Here is a 27,244-nt window from a genome sequence, read left to right as displayed (position 1 = left end):
AATGAAATGCATGTTGGTATGAGTATGTGTACTTACACATGTATTTGTACAATTTTATTAGGTTTTAAAGTAACTTTTCTAAATTCAATAATAGAATAGTCCTTAAAATTTTACTTTTGCAAGCTTATGCTTAAATTTATTAACTGCTGCTCTGTACCCTTTTATTTGCCTAAATTATCGCCAGTCACATAGTAGATTTCAAATCCCTAAATGTTATATTGATTCCTGTAAGTTTCCACACCCTATTTCAGGTAGACATTTATTTAATGATTTATGGTGATTAAGACTTTATTATTGTATTTCATTTCAGCTAGTTTTAATAGTTTTTTATGTTGTTTACATTTGAGATGTATAGCAGTGATTTTAACATTACACTTTTGTTTTGATTCCTCATGATGAATGTTTCTTATCGAATTCAGATTGTTTTTCATTTTTACTTTCAATTTAAGTGATGATTTACTGGAGGATTCAGACAGTGAAGAGCATTCCAGATCAGATTCTGTGACAGGTATGTAAAAATTATTAGATTATCTTCTTTGTAAATCCTTCTATTTATTATTCTAGGTAAAGCTAAATACTGTTTAAGTCTGAATTTCTTAGTTAATGCAAACTCAAAATTTTCAGTAATTTGTGCAGAAAACCCAAATCTTTCTGTATCAGAAATCTTCGATGTCTCTTCTTTGCTCTTTTTTTTTTGCAGTTTTAGTAATCTTTTTAAAATTAATTAATTAATTTTAATTAGGTACATAGGACAGCAGAATGCATTTTGATTCATTGTACACAATTGCAGCACACTTTTCATTTCTCTGATTGTACATGATATAGTGTCACACCATATGTGCAGTCATACATGTACCTAGGGTAATGATGTCCATTTCATTCCTGCCCTCATACCCCCTCCCCGCCCCCACCTCTTACCCCATTGAAGTTCCTCCATTACCCTCACTTTCTTATGGATCAGCATCCACTTAAAAGAGAACATTCAGCTTTTAGTTTTTTTTTTTTTTTTTTTGGAATTGGCTTACTTTGCTTAGCATGATATTCTCCAACTCCATCCGTTTACCTGCAAATGACATAATTTTATTCTCTTTTAAATGCTGAGTAATATTCTGTTGTGTATGTATACCACAGTTTATTTATCCATCCATCTACTGAAGGGCACCTAGGTTGTTTCCATAGTTTAGCTATTGTGAGTTGAGCTGCTATAAACATTCATGTGGTTGATTACTATAGTATGCTGATTTTAAGTCCTTTGGGTATAGACCAAGGAGTGGGGTAGCTGGGTCAAATGGTGGTTCCATTCCAAGTTTTCTTTCCAGATTGGTCGAGAAATCTTGAATTAATGGTAAGTACATAGTGTATAATGTATTCTCTTAAATAAATGTAAAGCTCTTTATTCTTAAAAGAAAAGTATATGGAAAATAAATTTGAAAGTATCTATCAAGTGTGATAAATTTAGTACCAAGCATACTACATTTATCTATCTATCTATTTATTTATTTAGTACTGGTGATTTAACCCAGCGGTGCTCTACCACTGAGCTACATTCTTAGGTTATTTTTATTTTGAGACATGGAGTTGCTAAATTAATGAGGGCCTTGCTCAGTTGCTGAGGCTGGCCTTGAATGTGCAATTCTTCCTGCATCAGCCTCTCAAATTGCTGGGATTACAGGTGTGTACCACCACACCCAGGTTAATGTTATTTTATAGGAAAGAATAATAGTGATTCTCAAATTAGTTTTATTATGTCAGAATTTATACTCCAACTCTGTTACTTATTGTCCAGTTGCATTTCCTTATATGTAAAGCACTGATTATTCATATTATTCATAGTTCTAGTCTTTAAATGTATAGCTGTAAGACTTGGAACATAGTACCTGAAAAGTAGCTAGTGTTTTAAAGAAATGACTGTAAATAAGTTGTGGCTATCATTTAATGCCAAATGTCATGAACTAAGGATATGTGTAACTAAATAAATCTCTTTAGAAGAGATATGGTTTTGTGTAGTACAGTAGTTAAAAATTATGGTTATTATAGAGTAATACATGTTCTCTAAATTCTAATTTATCATGAAATCTTTTTGAAAGTGATTAACAAAAGGCTGGGCCACTTAAACTGTGTGGGTTTAAGATTTTCCTTTGTAATGTGAAGTGTTTGCATTAAATGTTCTTATTTTCTTTTTTTTCCCTTAAATTTTGATTCTGATTGTAACCTTTACATGCTCTAGCTTTGTTCTTTTTTTCTGGGTATAGTTCTTATAGATCTTAAAGATCTTACTGTGTATATTTGTAATTAATAATAGATGTATTGTTTATTTTCTTATCCCTTTTCTAACTTTAGAATTTTTAAAATTATCTTTTGACTTCATTTGTCAGCACCTAGAAAAATTTTCACATTTCTGTTGACTGCATATGGCAACACATCTTTAAGGAGAATGTTGTCTGTGTGTAGAATTAAAAGGTAGCTTTGAAAAGCGAAAAAAAAACCCTTTCTGTTCAAAAATTGTAACTGCCTCAATTGAGAATTTTTAAGTAGCTCATTTTTTCATAAGAAACTATATTTCGGGCTGGGGATGTGGCTCAAGCGGTAGCGCGCTCGCCTGGCATGCGTGCGGCCCGGGTTCAATCCTCAGCACCACGTACCAACAAAGATGTTGTGTCCGCCGAGAACTAAAAAATAAATATTAAAAATTCTCTCTCTCTCTCTCTCTCTCTCTCTCTCTCTCTCTCCTCTCTCACTCTGTCTTTAAAAAAAAAAAAGAAACTATATTTCTTCTAAACTAATTTAGTTATCTTAAAAGACTTATTTGTAACTTTCTGGAGGCTTGTGGAGTAGCCATACATGTATCAGTTCTTATGAAAGATGTGTTCCTTTTCCGAAATATCTAGAAAATTTATAAACTCTAGGTACTAATTTTCGTTCAGTTGAATTCTGTTGTGTGAAGAATTGTTTAAAAAATGTGAGTGCAATCTAAGAGACTTCATAAGACATTTTTCAGTTGAAGATTAAGACTTTTAAAAGTAATTAAGCCAGTTGCTGTGGTGCAGGTCCTTAATCCCAGTGGCTTGGGATGCTGAGGCAGGAGGATTGAGAGTTCAAAGCCAGCCTCAGCAACAGGCGAGACACTAAGCAACTCAGTGAGATCCTGTCTCTAAAGTGAGATCCTGTCTCTAAAATACAAAATAGGGATGGGGATGTGGCTCAGTTGTTAAGTGCCCCTGAGTTCAATCCCCGGTTACCCCCTCTCCCAGAAAAAAGGAGGTATCTAGATCATCTCAAAAAAATTTTGGTTTTGGAACACATACCAGCATTAAGAATACATGCCTTTTGACAAAGAGTGAGAATGTTTGACAGGAGGTCAAAGAAAAGTTTAAATTGAAGTTTGATTACTTTAGAAAGTTGCCTGCATAAAACTTTTGTATGGGGATTATTTGAAGAGGTAAGAAAGTTCAATAAGGTATAATGTAGTGTAGTTGTACTCCCTTTAATTAATGAATTCATTTTTTAGTAATAAAGTTTTTTTTCTTTTTTTTTTTTTAGAGAGAGAGAATTGTTTTTTAATATTTATTTTTTAGTTATCGGCAGACACAACATCTTTGTATGTGGTGCTGAGGATTGAACCCAGGCCGCACGCATGCCATGAGAGCGCGCTACCGATTGAGCCACATCCCCAGCCCAGTAATAAAGTTTAACCTTTATTTTTTATGTGGTGCTGAGGATCACACCCAGTGCCTCACCCATGGTAGGCAAGTGCTCTACCACTGAGCTACAACCCCAGCTCTCCCTTTATTTTTATTGGTTCTTTTTAGTTATGTATGACAATGGAATTCATTTTGACATAAAGGCATGGAATTTTGTTCTATTTCAATCCCTAGTACTTCCCCTTTCCCCCCACCTGTTCCCTTCCCCCTTCTCTACTGATCTTTTTGCTATTTATGTATAGTATTTTTTTTTAATTAATGTCTTGTGGATGTACATGATGATGAGATTCACTGTGGTATATTTATATACATATACGGGAAGTTAGGTAGATTCATTCCACCATCTTTCCCTATCCATCCCTCCTTTATCCCTCCTTCCTTTTACTTTATCTACTCTACTAATCTTTTTTCTCTTATTTTTTTTTTTCAAACTTCCCCGCCTGTGCTTTGGATTAGCTTCTGCATAATAGAGAAGACATTTGACCCTTGACTTTTTGGGACTGACTTATTTCACTTAGCATGGTAGTATCTAGTTCCATCCATTTACCAGCAAATGTCTTAAAGGTTGTTATTTTTGGCCGAGCAATACTCCATGTGTGTGTGTCTGTAATATATATACGTGTATATCACACACACCATATTTTCTTTATCCATTTATCTATTGAAGGGCAGCTAGGCCTTTTTTGGTTATTGTGAGTGAGCTTCCTTTAAATGAACTATAATTAGCAGATAGTACAGAAGATATGTGTGTTTCATTCATTCATATATATGTTGTAGTTGAACACAATACCTTTTTTTTTGATTACATTTTTTTTATTGGTTGTTCACAACATTACAAAGCTCTTGACATATCATATTTCATACATTAGAACACAATACCTTTATTATATTTTTTTTCCCTTGGTGGATTAGTGTTCAATACTTTTTTTTTATTGGTTGTTCAAAACATTACATAGTTCTTGATATATCATATTTCACACTTGGATTCAAGTGGGTTATGAACTCCCATTTTTACCCTGTATACAGATTGCAGAATCACATCAGTTACACTTCCATTGATTTACATATTGACATACTCATGTCTGTTGTATTCTGCTGCCTTTCCTATCCTCTACTATCCCCCCTCCCCTCCCCTCCCCTCTTCTCTCTCTACCCCCTCTACTGTAATTCATTTCTCCCCCTTGTATTATTTTTCCCTTTCCCCTCACTTCCTCTTATATGTAATTTTGTATAACCCTCAGGGTCTCCTTCCATTTCCATGCAATTTCCCTTCTCTCTCCCTTTCCCTCCCACCTCTCATCCCTGTTTAATGTTAGTCTTCTTCTCATGCTCTTCTTCCCTACTCTGTTCTTAGTTACTCTCCTTATATCAAAGAAGACATTTGGCATTTGTTTTTTAGGGATTGGCTAGCTTCACTTAGCATAATCTGCTCTAATGCCATCCATTTCCCTCCAAATTCTATGATTTTGTCACATTTTAATGCAGAGTAATACTCCATTGTGTATAAATGCCACATTTTTTTTTTTATCCATTCGTCTATTGAAGGGCATCTAGGTTGCTTCCACAGTCTTGCTATTGTGAATTGTGCTGCTATGAACATCGATGTAGCAGTGTCCCTGTAGCATGCTCTTTTTAGGTCTTTAGGGAATAGACCCAGAAGGGGAATAGCTGGGTCAAATGGTGGTTTTATTCCCAGCTTTCCAAGAAATCTCCATACTGCTTTCCAAATTGGCTGCACCAATTTGCAGTCCCACCAAAAATGTACAAGTGTACCCTTTTCCCCACATCCTCGCCAGCACTTGTTGTTGTTGGACTTCCTAATGGCTGCCAATCTTACTGGAATGAGATGGTATCTTAGGGTGGTTTTGATTTGCATTTCTCTGACTGCTAGAGATGGTGAGCATTTTTTCATGTACTTGTTGATTGATTGTATGTCCTCCTCTGAGAGTGTCTGTTCAGGTCCTTGGCCCATTTGTTGATTGGGTTATTTGTTATCTTATTGTCTAATTTTTTTGAGTTCTTTGTATACTCTGGAAATTAGGGCTCTATCTGAAGTGTGAGGAGTAAAGATTTGTTCCCATGATGTAGGCTCCCTATTTACCTTTCTTATTGTTTCTTTTGCTGAGAAAAAAACTTTTTAGTTTGAGTAAGTCCCATTTGTTGATTCTAGATATTAACTCTTGTGCTATGGGTGTCCTATTGAGGAATTTGGAGCCCGACCCCACAGTATGTAGGTCGTAGCCAACTTTTTCTTCTATCAGATGCCTTGTCTCTGATTTGATATCAAGCTCCTTGATCCATTTTGAGTTAACTTTTGTGCATGGCGAGAGAAAGGGATTCAGTTTCATTTTGTTGCATATGCATTTCCAGTTTTCCCAGTACCATTTGTTGAAGATGCTATCCTTCCTCCATTGTATGCTTTTAGCCCCTTTATCGAATATAAGAAAGTTGTAGTTTTGTGGGTTGGTTTCTGTGTCCTCTATTCTGTACCATTGGTCCACCCACCTGTTTTGGTACCAGTACCATGCTGTTTTTGTTACTATTGCTCTGTAGTATAGTTTGAAGTCTGGTATCGCTATACCACCTGATTCACACTTCCTGCTTAGCATTGTTTTTGCTATTCTGGGTCTTTTATTTTTCCATATGAATTTCATGATTGCTTTATCTATTTCTACAAGAAATGCCGTTGGGATTTTGATTGGCATTGCATTAAACCTATAGAGAACTTTTGGTAATATCGCCATTTTGATGATGTTAGTTCTGCCTATCCATGAACAGGGTATATTTTTCCATCTTCTAAGATCTTCTTCAATTTCTCTCTTTAGGGTTCTGTAGTTTTCAATGTATAAGTCTTTCACCTCTTTTGTTAGGTTGATTCCCAAGTATTTTATTATTTTTGAGGATATTGAATGGAGTGGTTGACCTCATTTCCATTTCAGAGGATTTGTCGCTGATATACAGGAATGCCTTTGATTTATGCGTGTTGATTTTATATCCTGCCACTTTGCTGAATTCATTTATTAGCTCTAATAGTTTCTTTGTAGACCCTTTTGGGTCTGCTAGGTATAGAATCATGTCATCTGCAAATAGTGATAATTTAAGTTCTTCTTTTCCTATTTTTATGCCTTTAATTTCTTTCATCTGTCTAATTGCTCTGGCCAGTGTTTCAAGAACTATGTTGAACAGAAGTGGTGAGAGAGGGCATCCCTGTCTTGTTCCAGATTTTAGAGGGAATGCCTTCAATTTTTCTCCATTCAGAATGATGCTAGCCTGAGCTTTTACAATGTTGAGGTATGTTCCTATTATCCCTAGTTTTTCGAGAGTTTTGAACATAAAGGGATGCTGTACTTTGTCGAATGCTTTTTCCGCATCTATCGAGATGATCATATGGTTCTTATTTTTAAGTCTATTGATGTGGTGAATAACATTTATTGATTTCCGTATATTGAACCAGCCTTGCATCCCAGGGATGAATCCTACTTGATCATGGTGCACAATTTTTTTGATATGTTTTTGTATTCGATTCGCCAGAATTTTATTGAGGATTTTTGCATCTAGGTTCATTAGAGATATAGGTCTGTAGTTTTCTTTCTTTGAAGTGTCTTTGTCTGGTTTAGGAATCAGGGTGATGTTGGCCTCGTAGAATGAATTTGGAAGTTCTCCCTCTTTTTCTATTTCCTGAAGTAGCTTGAAAAGTATTGGTATTAGTTCCTCTTTATAGGTTTTGTAGAACTCTGCTGTATACCCATCCGGTCCTGGGCTTTTCTTAGTTGGTAATCTTTTGATGGTCTCTTCTATTTCCTCAATTGATATTGGTCTGTTTAGGTTGCCTATATCCTCCTGACTCAATCTGGGCAGATCATATGACTTAAGAAATTTATCGATGCCTTCACTATCTTCTATTTCATTGGAGTATAAGGAATCAAAATAATTTCTGATTATCTTCTGTATTTCTGAAGTGTCTGTTGTGATATTGCCTTTTTCATCCTGTATGCTAGTAATTTGAGTTCTCTCTCTTCTTCTCTTTGTTAGCATGGCTAAGGGTTGTCAATCTTATTTATTTTTTCAAAGAACCAACTTTTAGTTTTATTAATTTTTTCAATTGTTTCTTTTGTTTCAGATTTCATTAATTTCAGCTCTGATTTTAATTATTTCTTGCCTTCTACTTCTTTTGCTGTTGTTTTGCCCTTCTTTTTCTAGGATTTTGAGATGAAGTATGAGATCATTTATTTGTTGGTTTTTTCTTTTTTTAAGGAATGAACTCCAAGCAATGAATTTTCCTCTTAGAACTGCTTTCAATGTGTCCCATAGATTCCGATATGTTGTGTCTGTGTTTTCATTTATCTCTAAGAATTTTTTAATTTCCTCCTTGATGTCTTCTATAACTCATTGATCATTCAGTAACCTATTGTTCATTCTCCAAGTGATGCATGATTTTTTCCTTCCTTCTTTTATCGTTGATTTTCAGTTTCATTCCATTATGATCAGATAAGATGCATGGTATTGTCTCTACTCTTTTATATTGTCTAAGAGTTGCCCTGTGACATAATATATGATCTATTTTTGAGAAGGATCCATGTGCTGCTGAGAAAAAAGTGTAACTGCTTGATGTTGGGTGGTATATTCTATATATGTCAATTAAGTCTAGGTTATTAATTGTGTTATTGAGTTCTATAGTTTCCTTATTCAACTTTTGTTTGGAAGATCTGTCCAGTGGTGAGAGAGGTGTGTTGAAGTCTCCCATGATTATTGTATAGGTGGTCTGTTAGACTCTTGAACTTGAGAAGAGTTTGTTTGATGAACATAGCTGCACCATTGTTTTGGACATATATATTTATGATTGTTATGTCTTGTTGGTGTATGGTTCCCTTGAGCAGTATGTAGTGTCCCTCTTTATCCCTTTTGATTAACTTTGGCTTGAAATCTATTTTATTTGATATGAGTATGGACACTCCTGCTTGTTTCCGAAGTCCACATGAGTGATATGATTTTTCCCAACCTTTCACCTTCAGTCTATGTATGTCTTTTCCTATCAAATGCGTCTCTTGTAGGCAGCATATTGTTGGGTCATGTTTTGTGATCCATTCTACTAGCCTGTGTCTCTTAATTGGTGAGTTTATGCCATTAACATTTAAGGTTATTATTGAGATATGGGTTGTTCTTCCAGCCATATTTGTTTATTTATGTTACTGAACATGGTTTGATTTCCTCTTTGATTATTTTCCCCCCTTTACTGTCCTACCTCCCACTGTTGGTTTTCATTGTTATTTTCCATTTCCTCTTCCTGTAATGTTTTGCCGAGGATTTTTTGGAGAGATGGTTTTCTAGCTGCAAATTCTTTTAACTTTTGTTTATCGTGGAAGGTTTTAATTTCATCTTCCATCCTGAAGCTTAATTTTGCTGGATACACAATTCTTGGTTGGAACCCATTTTTTTTCAGTGTTTGAAATATGTTATTCCAGGATCTTCTAGCTTTCAAAGTCTGTGTTGAGAGATCAGCTGTTATCCTGATTGGTTTACCCCTAAATGTAATCTGCTTCCTTTCTCTTGTAGCTTTTAAAATTCTCTCCTTATTCTGTATGTTGGGCATCTTCATTATAATGTGTCTAGGTGTGGATCTCTTATGATTTTACACATTCGGCGTCCTGTAGGCTTCTAGGATTTGGGATTCTGTCTCGTTCTTCAAGTCTGGGAATTTTTCTCGAATTATTTCATTGAATAGATTGCTCATTCCTTTGGTTTGGACCTCTATACCTTCCTGTATCCCAATGAGTCTTAAGTTTGGTCTCTTTATGTTATCCCATATTTCTTGGATGTTCTGCTCATGGTTTCTTTTTTTTTTTTTTTTTAATTTTTTAATATTTATTTTTCAGTTCTCAACGGACACAACATCTTTGTATGTGGTGCTGAGGATCGAACCCGGGCCGCACGCATGCCAGGCGAGCGCGCTACCACTTGAGCCACAGCCTCAGCCCTGCTCATGGTTTCTTAACAGTCTTGCTGAGCTGTCTGTGTTCTTTTCAAGTTGAAATACTTTGTCTTCATTGTCTGATGTTCTATCTTCTAAGTGTTCTACTCTGCTGGTAGTATTCTCAATTGAGTTTTTAAGTTGGTTTATTGCTTCCTGCATTTCTAGGATTTCTGTTTGTTTGTTTTTTATAACCTCTATCTCCCTGTATAGTTGATCTTTTGCTTCCTGGATTTGTTTATGTAATTCATTGTTGAAGTGATCTTTCATTGTCTGATTTTGCTGTCTAATGTCTTCCTTGAGACTCCAGATCATCTGAAGCATGTATATCCTGAATTCTTTATCTGACATTCCATTTGCTGCAGATATTACCTCTTCTAATGTTGAGTTGACCTGCATTGCTTGTGGTCCTTTCTTTCCTTGTCTCTTCATACTGTTCGCGTTTCTTTCTGCTTGCTGAAACTGTTGTGTTATTGAATTTTCCCCCTATATATTTGTATTACTCTTGTATAGTTGCAAAGTCTCCCGCGTAGGCGCAGGCAGGGGCTCTGCTCCTCCTCCAATTGGGGCAATGTGCCTACCACACCGGCAGGCCGCTGGGCCTGTTCTGCTGGTTGGTAGCAAGGGCGCCTACCTTGCAGGCGCTGGCAGCGGCTCTGCCCCTCTGCGGGCCGCTGGGCCTGTCCTGTCGGTGGTCGCAGTTCCGCCTACGTTGCAGGCGTGGGCAGAGGCTCTGCCCCTCTGAAGGCCGCTGGGCCTGTTCTGTCGGCGGTCCCAGTTCCGCCTACCTTGCAGGCGCGGGTGGCGGGGAGCTCTGCCCTTCTGCAGGCCACTGGGACTGTTCTGTTGGTGGGTCGCAGGTCCGCCAACCTTGCAGGCAAGTGGGGCGGCTCTGCCCCTCTGCGGGTTCCTGGTCCTATTCTGCTGGTGGGTCGCAGGTCCGCCTACCTTGCAGGTGTAGTTGGCAGCTCTGTCCCTCCACGGGCCACAGGGCCTGTTCTGTCGGTGGTCACAGTTACGCCTACCTTGCAGGCGCAGGGGGAGGGGGCGGCTCTGCCCCTCAGCAGGCCGCTGGGCCTATTCTGCAGGTGGGTCGCAGGTCCGCCTACCTTGCAGGCGCGTAGGGCGGCTCTGCCACTCCGCAGGTTGCTGGGCCTGACCTGCTGGTGGGTTGCAGGTCCGCCTAGTTTGCAGGCATGGTTGGCAGCTCTTCCCCTCCGCAGGCCACTGAGCCTGTTCTGTTGGTGGTCACAGTTCCGCCTACCTTGCTGGCGGGGGGGGGAGGGGGGGCAGCTCTGCCCCTCAGGAGGCCACTGGGCCTGTTTTGCTGGTGGGTCGCAGGTCCGCCTACTTTGCAGGTGCGGGGGGAGGGGGTAGCTCTGCCCCTCAGCAGGCCGCTGGGCCTGATCTGCTGGTGGGGCATCCCGGGGTGGCTCTGCTACTCCCAGGTTGCTGGGCCTGACCTGCTGGTGGGTCACAGGTCCGCCTACCTTGCAGGCGTGGTTGGTAGCTCTGCCCCTCCGCAGGCCACTGAGCCTGTTCTGTTGGTTGGTGGTCACAGTTCCGCCTACCTTGCTGGCGCGGGGGGAGGGGGCAGCTCTGCCCCTTTATTTTATTTATTTATTTTTATGTGGTGCTGAGGATTGAACTCGGCGCCTTGCACATTCTATGGGAGCTTTCTATCACTGAGCCACAATCCCAGCCCCTGTGTTTCACTTTAAAATGATAGATTTTGCAGAACTTTTTTTTTCTAGTTATTATTTGTTTCTAAGCTCAGATTAGAAGTAAATTTCACACAACTATAATTCACTGATAATCAGCATGGTAGGATAAGAAAGAAGAAATGGTGCTTTGATTTCTAAGGAATAAAGAAAATTCAATCAAGATTATAATAATTTTTCTTAGATATTTTTCGAAGTATGTAAATTAGATACATCAGTAGTATTGGATGTCTTTTTGGTTTAGAATTAAAGTACAGAGATCTTGTTTTAATATTCATTTAAAGTGATGAATAATTAATATACTGATTCTTTAGCTCTTTAATTTCCTATTTTTTTAATATATATATTTTTTAGTTGTAGATGAATGCAGTACCTTTATTTACTTTATGTGCTGCTGAGGATTGAACCCAGTGCCTCACACATGTGAGGCAAGCACTCTATCACTGAGCCACAACCCCATCACTAATTTTCTATTTTTTTTTTAAAGCAGGTTTTCAGTACCTCAGTAGAGTAAGTTCTGAAATTGAAAATAATTTTGAATACCTTTGTAATTTTCTGAATAGGTTCATCTCAGATTTGATTAAATGTCTTTTAAAATACTTTAAATCCTTTGACTTACTATAATGCACTGACTGGATGAGTAAAAAATAAATGTGAACATGTTAAACCACAGATTTTGATTTAAATTAACAAGGTCATATCTAATAAATATTGTTCCTTTTCAAAGGGCACACATCACAGAAGGAAGCCATGGAAGTAAGCCTTGATATAACAGCACTCAGCATTCTCCAACAGCCAGAAAAACTTCAGTGGGAGATTGTTGCAAATGTGCTTGAAGATACTGTTAAGGATCTTGAAGAACTTGGGGCAAATCCTTGCTTAACAAACTCTAAGAGTGAGAAGATAAAGGAAAAGCACCAGGAACAACACAACATTCCCTTTCCATGTTTATTAGCTGGAGGTTTATTAACCTATAAATCTCCTGCTACCTCACCCATTAGTAGTAATTCACACAGGTCACTGGATGGTTTAAGCAGAACTCAGGGTGAAAGTATATCAGAACAGGGGTCAACTGACAATGAATCCTGCACTAATTCAGAATTAAATTCTCCTCTTGTAAGGAGGACTTTACCTGTTTTACTTCTTTATAGCATCAAAGAATCTGATGAGAAAGCAGGAAAAATGTTTTCACAGATGAACAATATTATGAGTAAAAGTTTGCATGATGATGGTTTTACGGTTCCACAGATTATTGAAATGGAGCTGGATAGTCAGGAGCAATTGTTGTTGCAGGATCCTCCTGTGACTTACATTCAGCAATTTGCGGATGCTGCAGCCAACCTTACCTCTCCAGATTCTGAGAAGTGGAACTCTGTATTTCCCAAGCCTGGGACTTTGGTTCAGTGCTTGAGACTGCCGAAGTTTGCAGAGGAGGAGAATCTTTGTATAGATTCAATAACTCCTTGTGCTGATGGAATTCACTTACTGGTAGGACTGCGGACGTGCCCTGTTGAATCCTTGAGTGCAATAAATCAAGTAGAGGCCTTGAATAATTTAAATAAATTAAACTCTGCACTATGTAATAGACGGAAAGGTGAGCTGGAATCAAATCTTGCTGTAGTGAATGGTGCAAATATTAGTGTAATCCATCATGAACCACCAGCAGATGTACAGTCTCCTTTGATAATTCAGCCTGAGCAGAGGAATGTTAGTGGTGGATATTTATTACTTTATAAAATGAATTATGCCACTCGGATAGTGACTTTAGAAGAGGAGCCAATAAAAATCCAACATATCAAAGATCCCCAGGACACGATTACCTCGCTCATTTTGCTTCCACCAGATATATTGGATAATCGAGAGGATGATTGTGAGGAACCTGTTGAAGAAATGCAGTTAACTTCAAAGAATGGCATTGAGAGAGAAAAAAAATCTGACATTTCTACTCTTGGACACCTGGTAATAACCACTCAGGGAGGTTATGTAAAGATATTAGATCTTTCAAATTTTGAAATTTTGGCCAAAGTAGAACCGCCCAAAAAGGAGGGCACTGAAGAACAGGATACATTTGTTTCTGTCATTTACTGCTCGGGCACAGACAGGCTATGTGCATGCACCAAAGGTAAGCTATTTTTTTGCTTCTTTCGTAAATCTTATAAAACCCTTATATATGGTTTATGTGCATACCTAATATGAAATTAAGATCCATATAGATGGGGAGGAATTTACTATTTTATAATGAAGTAATTTACTGTTTTAAGTGTTCTTAAAACTTTTTCTGCCACCCTAAGTAAGAATTATGTTTATAAATAAGTTAATAAATCCCTTGGAAAGTATCTTCTCTGCTTTAACTTCAGGAAAATAGCCTGTTGTTTTTACTGTTAGACCTGCCTTTGCCTTTGCTCAAATTTGTGACCTTGTACAAGTTATTTTAAATTCAGTAAATCTTCATGTATTTATAAACTAGGATAAGAAGGCCTATTTCCCAGGCTTATTAGAGTAAAATGAAATAATGTATGTAAGGTTTTTGGAATAGATATTTATTGGTCCTTATTTCCTCCTGAAATAATAATACTTAGCAGGTAATTATGAGTTTTGCCAAATAAACTTTTTTTTTTTCCTGATGTACTCCTAATATTGGTTGATTGGCAATCAGTTTTGAAACATTTGAAGCCCTATGCTTTTTTTCCGTTTTTTTTTCCCATTAAATACATTTTAAATTGGTGAAATATAGCAGTTTTTTTTAAAGAGAGAGAGAATTTTTTTCTTTAAATATTTTTCAGTTTTCGGTTTACACAACATCTTTATTTTATTTTTATGTGGTGCTGAGGATGGAACCTAACCCCAATGCCAGGCGAGTGTGTTTACCGCTTGAGCCATATCCCCAGCCCAATATAGCAGTTTTTGAAAAGGATTGCTAACAATATGAGGAATAACAAATAGTTCTATCGAGAGTTTAGTAGGAAGTATTGGGTCAGAAGATATACAGCCAAGGGTTTTGGGATTTGAGAAGAGCTACACATACCTTTTATCTGTTCTTCTGGTAGGCATTAACCTGAGCTTTCCCTCATAGATTACAATAGTTTGGTTAGGGAGAATAATGGCTAATATTGAGGTTCCAATTGCCTTTTTTTTAAACTACGTATACTGAAATAACAAGGAAAAAAATGTTTTCAAATAATACTAAAATCTAATTAGGTTAATTTAAAAATGAGTAATGCAGAACTTTGAATTAGAGTTGAGAAGTTCAGAACAACTACTAAATGTTGAGGTATCAGGTAATTTTAATTTATTGATTACATTTTAATTTATTGATTACATATGTGTCAGTTCATTATTCTAAGAACTTTACCTTTGTCAATTTATTTAGTTATGAAATCCAACTTTATGAAGTATGTACTTTCTTTTGTCTCCATTCTGCAGATAAGAAAACTGAGGGAAAGAGAAGTAAAGTAACTTATCTTAAGCCACAGAACTAAAAAATGGCTGAGCCAGGATACACACCTGGGTTATCGGTCATCAGGGTGCTTTAAGCTATATACATTATTTAATGCCAGAGTGTGACAAAAGCCAAGAAATGATACATTGAATCCATTGTAGATGTAGTTGTCCATCTACAATAATTTGCAGTCTTTTAATTCAAAAGATTTAAAAAGTTAAAACAATATAACTTAACTATAAATCATCCAAAAGGAAGTTAAGTTTGGAACTGGAGGGTTCTGGCCCTAGGGCACATCCTTAGATAAGACATGAGTGTTTTCCAGAAATGGAGGAAGGGTTTAATGATTTCAGTTATTTGATGAGATATGCTTAAAGCAACTCAGGGAAATAGCATTTAAGCCTTAAACATTTAGGTATTTAAATATTTAATAGCAGTTAAAAATAGATTGATGGGCTGGGGATGTGGCTCAAGTGGTAGCGTGCTCACCTGGCATGCATGAGGCCCGGGTTCGATCCTCAGCACCACATACAAACAAAGATGTTGTATCCGCTGAAAACTAAAAAAAAAAAAAAAAAAAAAAAAAAAAGATTGATGTATTCTTGGAGTTGGGACAGATAGAAGTTCTAGGAAGGGATTTCATGTGATAGGGGAATTTTAAGAATATTATTTATAAAGTTTTCAACTGATAGATAAACATTAAAGATGTAGATGCAGTTGGATACAATACCTATATCTATTTATTTTTATGTGGTGCTGAGGATTAGACCCAGGGCCTTGCATGTGCTAGGCGAGCGCTCAACCACTGAGCCACAATTCCATCTTTATTATATATTATTTCAAAAATTCAAAATGTGATCTTTATTATTTCTTTTCTTCTAATTTCAAGTTTAGCTTGTTCTTGTTTTCCTTGAGATGCATTGTAGAATTTTTTTTTAATTTGTACTTTTTTTTTCTTTTTTTAAAAAATTTTAATATTTTTATTTATTTATTTTTTTATTCTTGGCAGACACAACATCTTTGTTTGTATGTGGTGCTGAGGATCGAACCCGGGCCGCTCGCATGCCAGACGAGCGTGCTACCACTTGAGCCACATCCCCAGCCCTTAATTTGTACTTTTTTGATGTGGGCATTGGTTGCTATAAAGTTTTCCTCCTAGTACTACCTTTGTTGTATTTCACAGGTGTTGGTATGTTGTGTCTCTACTTTGGGTTTTCTAATACTGGATGAATGTGTATTTAGAATTTCTAATTCCTTGCTGAATTGACCCTTTTATCATTAGATAATGATCTTCCTTTTCTTGTTTTACTACTTTGATGTAAAATTTTATCTGATGTTTGTATGGCTGGCCCTTCCTTTTAGCTTCCATTTGCATGGAATCTTTTGTTAAACTCTGTTCTTTTACTTCATTTGAGGGGAGAAGTGAGTTTCTTGCAAGAAACATATAGTTGAGTCTTTTTTTTTTTTTTTTCCATTCAGTCACTGTTTTTTAATTGGAGAACTGAATGAACTTTCATTCCTTCTCCCTTACAGTCTTTCTTGGTGGTTAAGTTAATTACCCTAGTAGGTAGTGTGTTTTGTTTTAATTTTTAAATTATTTATTTGGTGGTGCTGGAGATCGAACCCAGGGCCTTGTGCATATGAGGGAAGCACCAACTGAGCTATATCACCAGCCTTTATTTTTAATTTTTTGGGTAGTTGTCCATCTACAATAATTTGTAGTTTTTTAATTTTTATGTGGTGCTAAGGATGGAACCCAGTGCCTCACACATGCCAAACAAGCACTCTTACCACTAAGCTCCAGCTGCAGCCCATGTTTTATTTCCTTCATTATTCTTGGTTTGTATATTATAGATTTTGGCTTTTTCGTTACCATGAGGCTTACCAAAACCATCTTTTAATGAACTTTTAATATAATCATAAAGGTAAGAGCAGAAATAAAAGAATAAGAACATATAAGAAATCTCTCCACTTGCATTCTGTTCTTCCCCACATTTTGAATTTTTTGTATCCCATTTTACCTATTTTTATTTTGCCTAACATTTAATGTTGCTATTTTAAATTCTTTAAGTCTTTATACTAAATCTAAGTGGTTTTTGCACCATATTTACAATATTAGAGCATTCTGAATTCATATAATTACTCTTACCAGTAAGTTTTCCTATGCCTTCCTATGTTTTCTTCTTATTAATGTCTCTTTCAGTTTGTACAGCTTCCTTCAGTGTTTCTCATAGAACAGGGTATGGTGGACATATTATTTTCTCAGCTTTTGTTTGGGAAAGTGTTTATCCTTCCTTCATTTTTAGGGTTAACTTTGCTGGGTACAGTATTTTCAATTGTCTGTTTTTTTCCTTGAGTACCGTGAAATCCTTATGGTACTCTTTTCTAGCTTGTAATGTTTCTGCTGAGAAGTTGGTTTTCAGTTTAATTGGGGCATCCCTATATGTCATTTCTTTTCTCTTGTATCTTTGAGAATCTTTATCCTTCAGTGTAAGAGCTTGATAATAAGATGTATTGGGGTAGACTTGGTTGAGTTAAATTTGACTGGTGGCCTTTGACTTTGCTGGACAAACAAACAAACAAACAACCCAAAACTTCTGTGAATAAGCTTTCTTCCCTCTTGGCATTCTCAACTACTATTACCCTACTTTTTATTCTTTTTTTACTATTCCATAGTTCCCATAAACTTTGTTCATTCCTCTTCATTCTTTGTTTTTTCTCCTGTGTGTTTTCAAATAGTCTTTTTTTGACTCCACCAATTCTTTCTTCTGTTTTATTTATCCTACTGTTAATGCCCTCCATCATGTTTTAAATTACACTTAATGTATTTTTTAGCTCAGATTTCTGATTTTTAAAAATTTCAAGTTTTTTTCTGAGTATCGAATTGTTTTCTTCAAGCTTATTGAGGTTATTTATAACAGTTGTTATAAATTCTCTGAGTGTTGGGCTGGGGTTGTGGCTCAGTGGTAGAGCGCTTGCCTAGCACTGGTGAGGCCCTGGGTTCGTTCCCCAGCACCACATAAAAATAAATAAATAAAAATATTGTGTCCAACTACAACTAAAAAATAAAATTAAAAAAAAATCTGAGAGTGTTCCTATGCTGATTACTATCTGGTCAGTTTCTGGCACCTTGAGTAGCAGGGAGGTCATAGTTTCCTGAATAATCTTGATACTTTTTATCTGTCTAGTCAGTTTCTGGCACTTTATCTTGAGTAGCAGGGAGATCATAGTTTCCTGAACAATCTTGATGCTTTTTCTGTCATTTGGGCATATTTTCCAGTCTCCTTAGTCTGACTTCATTTGTGCCTGTCTTTCCAAATTTATTTTGGTCTTTTTGGTAGCACTGGGATTGAACCCAGATTTTGTGCATGCTAGGCTAGTTAGTGCTTTACCACTAAGCTACATTTCCCAGACCTTTTTTCTAGATATTCTTAGTATGCTGCTTATTTTCTCTGAGCCTGTTGTCCCTTCTACTGAGTTAGTAATAGACAGTACCCAGGTCCACATTTGCCAAAAGTCCGCTGTTGGTGGCTTGTCACTGTTTTGGTCGTGCAAAGCAATCCAAGCCCAGGTTTGTTCTGAATACTCTGTTGGTGTATTGTTCAGAAAGAAACAGGAAAGTGCCTTGATCTATTCCCACAGTTCCTTCGTGGGGCCTTCATAGGCCCAACTGACTTATTTCTAGTCATTGACCTGTGGTCAGATATTGTGGTATTCTGACTGGCTATGGGCAGCTACTGTGGATGAGCCAGACCAAGGCTTCTTTGTGGCACCAGTGGCCACCCAAACTTCCAATCTGCTTCAAACCCTGACCTCCCAGCCCACCAAGACCAGCAAAACACTTTGTTAGGACCAAGACAGCATTTCTATTGACTGCTTATTGCTGAGGTAGACTTGTGGTCCAAGAACACTGCTTCTAGCCATAGGTGTTACTATCCAGTATAGAAATTTGGTTGACTGGGGCCATGTGTGTTCTTCTGGCAGTCAGACTGTTTGAGAGGCTCCTTCCATAGGCTGTACTAGAGATGGAGTCTCTTATGATCTGCCCAATGTTTGACTTTACAGCCTAGCAGTAAGCTCCAGGGGCAAAGTCTGGTATATACTATCCTATTCTACCCTCAGTGTATTGGATCCTGTAACATGCTCTACTGCTAAGGGTTAGGGTAGTGTTGGTGAAGGCACATCTTTGGCTGTCTTAGCTGATGCTAAGCTGCTTTATGCCTGAGTCTCAAAGCCACAAGCACCAGCAGAGTCTGGTATGCTGAGATCCTTGCTACAAGCTAAAGCACAAGTCTCTCCAAAGTGCTGGGGCAGTTCTATAGTCCCTAATGCTTGCACTGACTTAGCAAAAGCCATGCTTCCTGAGGTTGGTGGATTGGTGTGGAGACTGTCCCTTGGCTATTAAAGGTGGTGCTAAACTGGGTAACACCCGAGTTTAACAATAATGGGGACCTGCAGCATTGGGAGGAGGGAGGATGTTTCCCAAGCCCAAAGCTGGAACTGTTGCAACCAAAATTCAGATCTGCCCATAGGCATCCAGGTCTCCATCTGGTGTGGGAGATAGTCTAGAGGCTCTTTCTGTGAGTTTTGGACTGCATTACAGGGTCTTCAGTGTCTAGTGGGTGCGTGTTCTCTTGACATCAGGCCTTGTACTTGGCCCTGAAACAAAGCCACATGCTAGCTGTCATGCTTTCCTCCCCCGATGCCTATTCTGCTGCCTGAAGATGGGAGAGGGTACTGTTTCAGAAGCTCAGTTGATGGGGATTGGCCTTGCCTTAGGGGTTGTGGGGATTTCCTAGCAGCACTGGGTTCCACTCCCCTTCTAAGTGGGAAGCACCTCTCTGCACACTGGGCTGCATGAAGGTGAATCAGGCAACTCTTTTCTTGCTGCCTTCTTCAGTGATCCTTTATTTTGTTCTATAAAAATCAAGCACTAGGGCTGGGGTTGTGGTAGAGTGCTTGCCTAGCATGTGCAAGCCTCTGGGTTTGATCCTCAGCACCATATAAAAATAAATAAATAAATAGAATAAAGATGTTGTGTCCAACTTAAAAAAAAATCAAGTACTATGGGAGGCTGAGGCAGGAGGATCACAAGTTCAAAGCCAGCCTCAGCAAAAGGTAAGGTGCTGAGCAATTCAGTGAGACTCTGTCTCTAAATAAAAACATACAAAACATGGCTGGGGATGTGCCTCAGTAGTCAAGTGCCCCTGAGTTCAATCCCCAGTACCAAAAAAAAAAAAAGCAGGCACTATGGTCTCTCACCCTTAGCTCCTTTGTTGGCTATTCATCTGGGTGTGTTTGTGGGGAGAGTTAGCCAGAGGATCTTAGATGCCATCTTGAACTTCCCTGCTGATAGTGTATCTAGATGCATTTAAAGACCTAGAAAAATCCCGAGAAATGAACCACTTTGCCACTTTGAACATTATTTCCCAGTTCTTCAAGTGTTGACTATTGAAGGTGCATTTTATTTATTTATTTTTTAAAAATATTTTTTAGTTGTTGATGGGCCTTTATTTTATTTATTTGTATATGATGCTGAGAATCGAACCCAGTGCATCACACATACTAGGCAAGTGTGCTACCACTGAGCCACAACTCCAGACCCTGAAGATGCATTTTAAAGAATGAGATTAATAACAATAAAGAGTAAGGAAAAGTTGATGTCTTAAAATGTATGCAATGGCATACCTTAAGAACATATATGATTTTTTTTTAAAAGAGAGAGAATTTTTTAAATATTTATTTTTAGTTTTCGGTGGACACAACATCTTTATTTTTATGTGGTGCTGAGGATCGAACCCAGCGCCCCACGCATGCCAGGCGAGCATGCTACCGCTTGAGCCACATCTCCAGCCCACATATATGATTTTTAAAAAAGTATATTATACTGTGATGCACATGGATGTGGCACTGTCTTCTGAGTATTTTCAAAATAGGACAAAATATATTTTTTCCATAAAACTTAATCTGCAATAAATAAATGTTTTAGATTAATTTTATGTAGGATTAATAATATACTTAAATAGATTAGATAAAGCTCTTTGATTAAAATTTGGAAATAGAATATACAAACTGAAGAACTGAAGGTAGGGCTAAGATCAGTGCCATACAAGGGTAAGGATGTAGATATGGTACTTAGCTTAGTTAATGTTAAAAAAAAACATTTTTTTTAAAGCTCACAATTAAAAGGGAATTTTTTTTTTTTAAAGAGAGAGGAAAGGGAGAGAGAGAGAGAGAGAGAGAATTTATTTATTTATTTATTTTTTAGTTCTCGGCGGACACAACATCTTTGTTGGTATGTGGTGCTGAGGATCGAACCCGGGCCGCACGCATGCCAGGCGAGCGTGCTACCGCTTGAGCCACATCCCCAGCCCTTAAAAGGGAAATTGACGACATTGAATTTGATCCCAGCAACTTAAAACCTATATACATGCACTTATATTTATAAGGAGAAGTTCAAATTGCTTTATCCTTAATAATCCTACTTTCTGAGATTATTGGTTTATATACTCACATCCTTGTTTTTCTGCTGGTTTTAGGAGAAAATCATTCTTCTTGCCTTTTACTTTTGAGTTTTTGAGAGTTTCCATTAGGAATGTATATTGTATTTTGTCAAATATTTATTGGCATCTGTTGGGATAGTTATAGAGTTTTTCTCCTTAGTTTAATATAGTGAATTATGTTGATCGATTGGTTTTGGAATGCTAAAACAACTTCGTATTCCTGGGGTATTTTGTCATAATGCATTAGCTCTTGTATAGTATTTGATTCAGTTTACCAAAACATGGGGAACATCCTCCCTCCTCCCAATGCTGCAAGTCCCCACTATTTTTTTTCCCATCTCTGTTCATGAAAGATATGGCCTTATAATTTCTCTCCCCTCCCCTCCAATCTGAGGATTGAACCGGGGGTTTTGCAGATGCTAGATAAGGGCTCTACCACTGAGCTGTATCCCCAGCTCTATTTTTGTTTCATATAAACTTTTTTGCTTTTGATGTCAGAGTAATTAATTGCTAGATACAATGAATTGGGAAGTATTCTCTATCACCAATTTTGTGGTCAAGATTCTTTACATTTGGTTTTACTTAAATATTTGGTAGAACTCACCACTGAAGTCCTTGGGCCTGAAGACTTTGCAGGGGGGAAGATTTTTTACCTCAAATTCCATTTATTTTATAGATAATTATTTAGGATCTCTCCTTCTTCTTTAGTGAGCTATGGTAGTATGGCAGTTTCATTTAAGTTACCACATTCTAGCATAAAGAGTCTTAAAATATTTCCTATAATCTTTTTAATATCTGTAGACTCTTGATTGATGTCAGGGCTTTCCTTTGTGATAATGGTGATATGTGTCTCTTTTTCATTGTCAGTTTGGCTAGAAGTTTATTAGTTTTACTGATTTTTTTTTTTTAAACCAACCATCTTCTGGTTAAAAGACTTTTTTTCCCCCTTTGTTTTTCTATTTTTCTTTTAACTCATTATCACTATAATGCTTCTTATTTCCTTCATTCTCCTTGCTTTGGGGTTTATTTTGATCTTTAGTTTCTTTAAGGTATAAGCTTGGATTATTAGTTTCAGCCTTCTTTTATAACAGGCATTTTGAAACTATAGATGTTCTTGGAAGCACTATTTTAGTTACATTCCCTAAATTTTGATATGTATGTTTCTCTTTTATTTTTTATTTTAATTTATTTTTTAGTTGTAGTTGGACATAATATCTTTATTTATTTTTATGTGGTGCTGGGGATCGAACCCAGGGCCTCCCCCGTGCTAGGCGAGTGCTCTACCGCTGAGCCACAACCCCAGCCCTGTTTCTCTTTTATTTTAGCTCAAAACCTGTTCTAATTTTCCTTGTGATTTCTTGTTAGGCCTATGGGTCATTTAGAAGTGTTTTGTTTAGTTTCCAAATATTTGAGATTTCTCCAATTTTTTTTTTCTGCTCAGGATCTCTAATTTCATTGCGATCAGAGTACATAAATTATATGATATCAGTGTTTTAAAACATACTGACACCTTTTCTATGGCCCAACATGTAATCTTTTCTTGGCTAATGTTCTGAGTGCACTTGAAGAGATTGTTTATTATATACTGATTGGGTTGTGTTATATAAATTTCACTTGTATAAATGTATTGTTGATAGAATTGTTAAAATCTTCTTGATTTTATATTAAATTCTCTTTGATGGCTACTGCTTGCATCATCTATCTTTTCCACACCTTTATTTTCAACAAATTTGAGAATTTTTAAATCTAAATGTGATCTCTTAAATTCAGCATATAGTGAGTTTTTTTTGACACAGTTGGATCATCTTTGCCTATTAAATTTGAATCAGTTTATACCTGATATGATTCCTGTTTACATTTATAACTGCTTTTTTGGTTTTTAGATTTGTTTAATACTGTTATTACTTTTTTATTACTTCACTGAATTTTCATTCCTCAATTGATTTTCCCCCCGCCCCCTTTCCTGTACTGGGGTTAGAACCTAGGGGTGCTTTGCACCAAGCTATATCCCCAGCACTCCCCCTGCCCTTTTTGCCCTTGCTACTAGGGATTGAACCTAGGGCTGCTTTGCCACTGAGTTACATCCTCAGTCTCTTATTTTGGGACAGTCTTTCTAAGTTGCTGAGGGTCTCACTGAGTTAAGGTTGGCCTTGAACTTGTGGTTTTATCTTAGACTCCTGAGTCATTGGGATTACAGATTTATGCCACTGTTCCCTGCTTTAGTCTTTAATATTTATGTAAGAACAATTCATTAGGAACGTCCAGGCATTTATTGTCAAATCAAGAATACCATAGGATAGATATCTTGCACCTCTTGATATGTCCTTCCTTCTCTCCTGAATTCTGCCCTTTTCACAGAGAGTTTTTTTTTTTTTTTTAAAGGGCTGGGGTATCAGGGATTGAACTCAGGGGCACTGAACCACACCCCCAGTTCTTTTTTGTATTTTATTTAGAGAAAGGGTCTCACTGAATTGCTTAGGACCTCACTAAGTTGCTGAGGCTGGCTTTGACCTCATGATCTCCCTGTCTCAGCCTCCCGAGCCACAAGGATTATAGGTATACACCACTGTGCCTGGCTCTAGAGATAATTATTACTTCAGAGTATTTTCTGTATCTTAACTTTTCAAAGAAAACGTCTTATACTGGGTGTGGTGGTGCACACCTGTAATCCCAGTGGCTCGGGAGGCTGAGACAGGAGGATTGTGAGTTCAAAGCCAGCCTTAACAAAGCGCAGTGCTAAGCAGCTCAGTGAGACCCTGTCTCTAAATAAAATGCAGAATAGAGCTGGGGATGTGGCTCAGTGGTTAAGTGCCCCTGAGTTCAATCTCCAGTCTCCCCACCCCCTGCAAAAAAAGAAAACTTGTTTTATACTTCATAAGTAAATGCTTCAATAACATACTGTTGATTTTTTGTTGTTGTTGTTCTTTATAAAAATGGCATCAAACTATGTAGGTTTGGGGACCTTTGCCCTTCTCATATGCTGTTTTGAAACTTATTGCATGTCCTATACATCGTTTATTTTTCACTTCTGCATTGTACTCCATTGTGCAAAACATCCACTAATAATTTATCTGTTTTCCTGTCTGTGGACATCTGGGTTATTTCCAGTTTTTCTGCTATTAAGAGCCTTGCTGCTATAAACATCTTAAGTTTCCTGGTGCTCATATGTAGAAGAGGCTTCCTATAGTATATTCTTAGTAGAATCTTGGGTCATGGAATATAATTATCTATGTTCTCCTGAAATTTGTGGTTAAAAATCAACATGATAAAATACAACACTTTAGCCAGTACCCTTCAAAAATAATTTTGTCTCTTTTGAATCTTCTGTAGATATTGCTTGGGGAAGTGGCTCCAGCCTGAGAAGGCAAAAATCAAGAAAAGAGCTTGCCCCAGACCAACCAAAATACATAACTTCAAATTTATGGAGGAGGAGGAGGTCCCTGTTGCCTGCCTTGCCACCAACCAGTTAGCTATTCCATTCCAGGGATGTTGGCTCCCCCTCCCCCCATTGTTGCAATAGGCTGAGAAATGGGGGATGAGAGCAATTAGTGTGGGTCACTCTTACTGGAGATTAGTCTGTTCGTTCATCAACCTGGTTGTCATTAAGTGTTGGGTTCCAGAATTCGGAAATAGTTGTTTCTGGCTACATTTTCTAGTTCAGTGGTTGTTTTGATGGAGGGATAGGCCTTTGAAACTTCCTGTTCTGCTATTTGACCTGTAATCACTGTTCCCATATTGTTTTATTCTTTCACGTTTTTTTTTTTTTTAATTTTTAGTGATTCAGATTATCATAGTCTACTTCATAGAATAGTAACTTAATTCTAGTAAAATAAATAGAAATGTCACTTTAATCTCCTTAGACATGTAATAACCCCCCCAAAGTATTACATAATTATTTTGTATAATCTTTATCTTTTAAAAATGTTGATAAAAGAAAAATATTTATTATATTCATCTACCTACCATTTCTGGATCCCTCCCACCCCTTTTAAATTTGGTATTGCTTATTTTCTTGAAGGACTTTCTTTGGTATTCATTATAAAACAGGTCTGCTAACAATCCTTGTGAGTCTATTATCTGGAAATGTCTCCACATTAATTTTTTTAAAATATTTATTTTTTAGTTTTAGGTTGACACAATATTTTTATTTTTATGTGGCCCTGAGGATTGAATGCATTGCCTCATGTATGCTAGGCAAGCACTCTACCACTGAGCCACAACCCTGGCCCTTTCACAATAATTTTTGATAAATAATGCTACATGTATAATTATGAATTAATATTCTTTAGAGTACATGTATTAATTTTTAAAAATTGTCTTAAATATTAGTTTGCTGTCACTTATTTTTCTGACAAAAATATGAAAGCTAGAATTTTAATCTGTTTTCATTTCATTGTCATTAAGAATATTTATTCACTTTTATTATTGCTGGGATTGAGCAATTGGACTGTGGGTCCCAATATAGCTGGTATATCCTTTTCCTCATCTGCAAATAGTTGTAGTATAGTCTCTGTCTTTTTTTGTGAAGATCCAGTAATTAAAGCACTTGCAGTGTCTTCCACTTAGTAAATAGTAGATAAATACCTATTTTCACGTTTATATATTTCTTATTTTCTTGTTTACAATTGTCTTAATTTGTAATTCCTTGGCAATTAAATTTTCAAATTTTAAATCATTTTGATAGCCTTCTTTATCTGCCTGTGGATTGACATTAAAATAAAAATTTAAAATAATGGCATTGCATGTGAATATTTGTTCATCTTCTGTGTATCTGTGTTGATGAGATTTTCCTAAATTGTAGGTGGTGAGCTTCATTTTCTCCAAATTGGAGGAACCTGTGATGATATTGATGAAGCTGATATTCTAGTGGATGGATCTCTTTCAAAGGGAATAGAACCATCTTTAGAAGGTTCCAAACCTTTATCAAATCCTTCAAGTCCTGGTATTTCAGGTGGGACATTAATATTTTAAGTGATTTTTTTTTCAACTGAAAATTCTTATGTTGTTAATTTTTCTGAGACTTAACATAATTTTAAGCATTGTTTCAGTATTCGATTGCTTTGTAAAGGAAATCCATTTACTTGTTCACATTCTTTTGTCAGACTTGTTATTGTGTGTATATATATATATATTTATTTATTATTAGTTGTTCAAAACATTACAAAGCTCTTGACATATCATATTTCATACATTGGATTCTGTTATTGTATATTATTTATCATTATTTCTCTAGTAGTTGGAAGATACTATAAAATGTTAAAGGAAGAAATGGTTCTAAATATTGGTGAGGTTGACTAAGGGTTAACATTATTTCTGCTATTAAGGGAGTTTTTTAGTCTAATTGGGGAGGAAAAAAGACATGAAAGCGAGCTCATTAAGTAGGTATAAACTCAGTGGACTGGTTAATATTCTTAATATTACTACCGGAATTGAAAAGCCTAAAAGACATATTTTCACTGAGGTGTTATATTTACTTACACATTGCCCTGTCCTGAATCTCCAACTGTGTGTTTTCTTGTTTTGCTTTTTTGTTTCTGTCCATGTTCTAAACTGCCCCCCAGAGCTATTTTTCCAAAGAAATAAAGATAATATGTTAATCCTGGCTTAAAAATAATTATTTGATTTTTGGACTTTTGGAAATAACTGCAGATTGTTTCTCAGTCTCCAGGTACAATAAACTTCATGATTTTTAAAGTATGTAATTTAGTTTCATAGTTTCCATATGTTGCAGTAAGCCCGTGAATATTTTGTATGTTCTCTTTTGGCTGGTGTTGGGATCAGACTCACTTTATATATGTGGGCAAGCACTTTACTACTGATCAGTACTTGCAGCCTTTTTACTAAGCCTTCTTAGACCTACTCTTTATACCTCCAGTTAGTTGTTTTGTGCTTCCTTACTGCTGCTATACTTT

The 27,244-nt window shown here is 36.8% G+C and overlaps 1 protein-coding gene across 11 annotated transcripts in view; it reads left to right on the top strand.

Annotated features, from left to right (window-relative positions):
* The window catches only part of BIRC6 (baculoviral IAP repeat containing 6), a 218,837-nt gene that overhangs the window by 47,169 nt on the left and 144,424 nt on the right, over positions 1 to 27,244 (top strand). For all 11 annotated transcript variants that reach the window (XR_014018696.1, XM_081265581.1, XM_081265578.1 and 8 more), the window contains exons 9-11: positions 450 to 508; positions 12,118 to 13,512; positions 26,134 to 26,283. Coding sequence is in view for 10 of the 11 variants with exons in the window: in XM_081265581.1 (XP_081121707.1) it covers positions 450 to 508; positions 12,118 to 13,512; positions 26,134 to 26,283 (1,604 nt within the window). In the remaining variant the exon portion in view is untranslated. The remainder of the gene's footprint in view (positions 1 to 449; positions 509 to 12,117; positions 13,513 to 26,133; positions 26,284 to 27,244) is intronic.

Source organism: Spermophilus citellus (genome assembly GCF_964194105.1).
Source record: "Spermophilus citellus genome assembly, chromosome: 13".
In the NCBI taxonomy this organism is placed as follows: domain Eukaryota; kingdom Metazoa; phylum Chordata; class Mammalia; order Rodentia; family Sciuridae; genus Spermophilus; species Spermophilus citellus.
The sequence above is the reverse complement of the archived record's forward strand: the minus strand, read 5'-3'. Positions and strand labels throughout refer to the sequence as shown.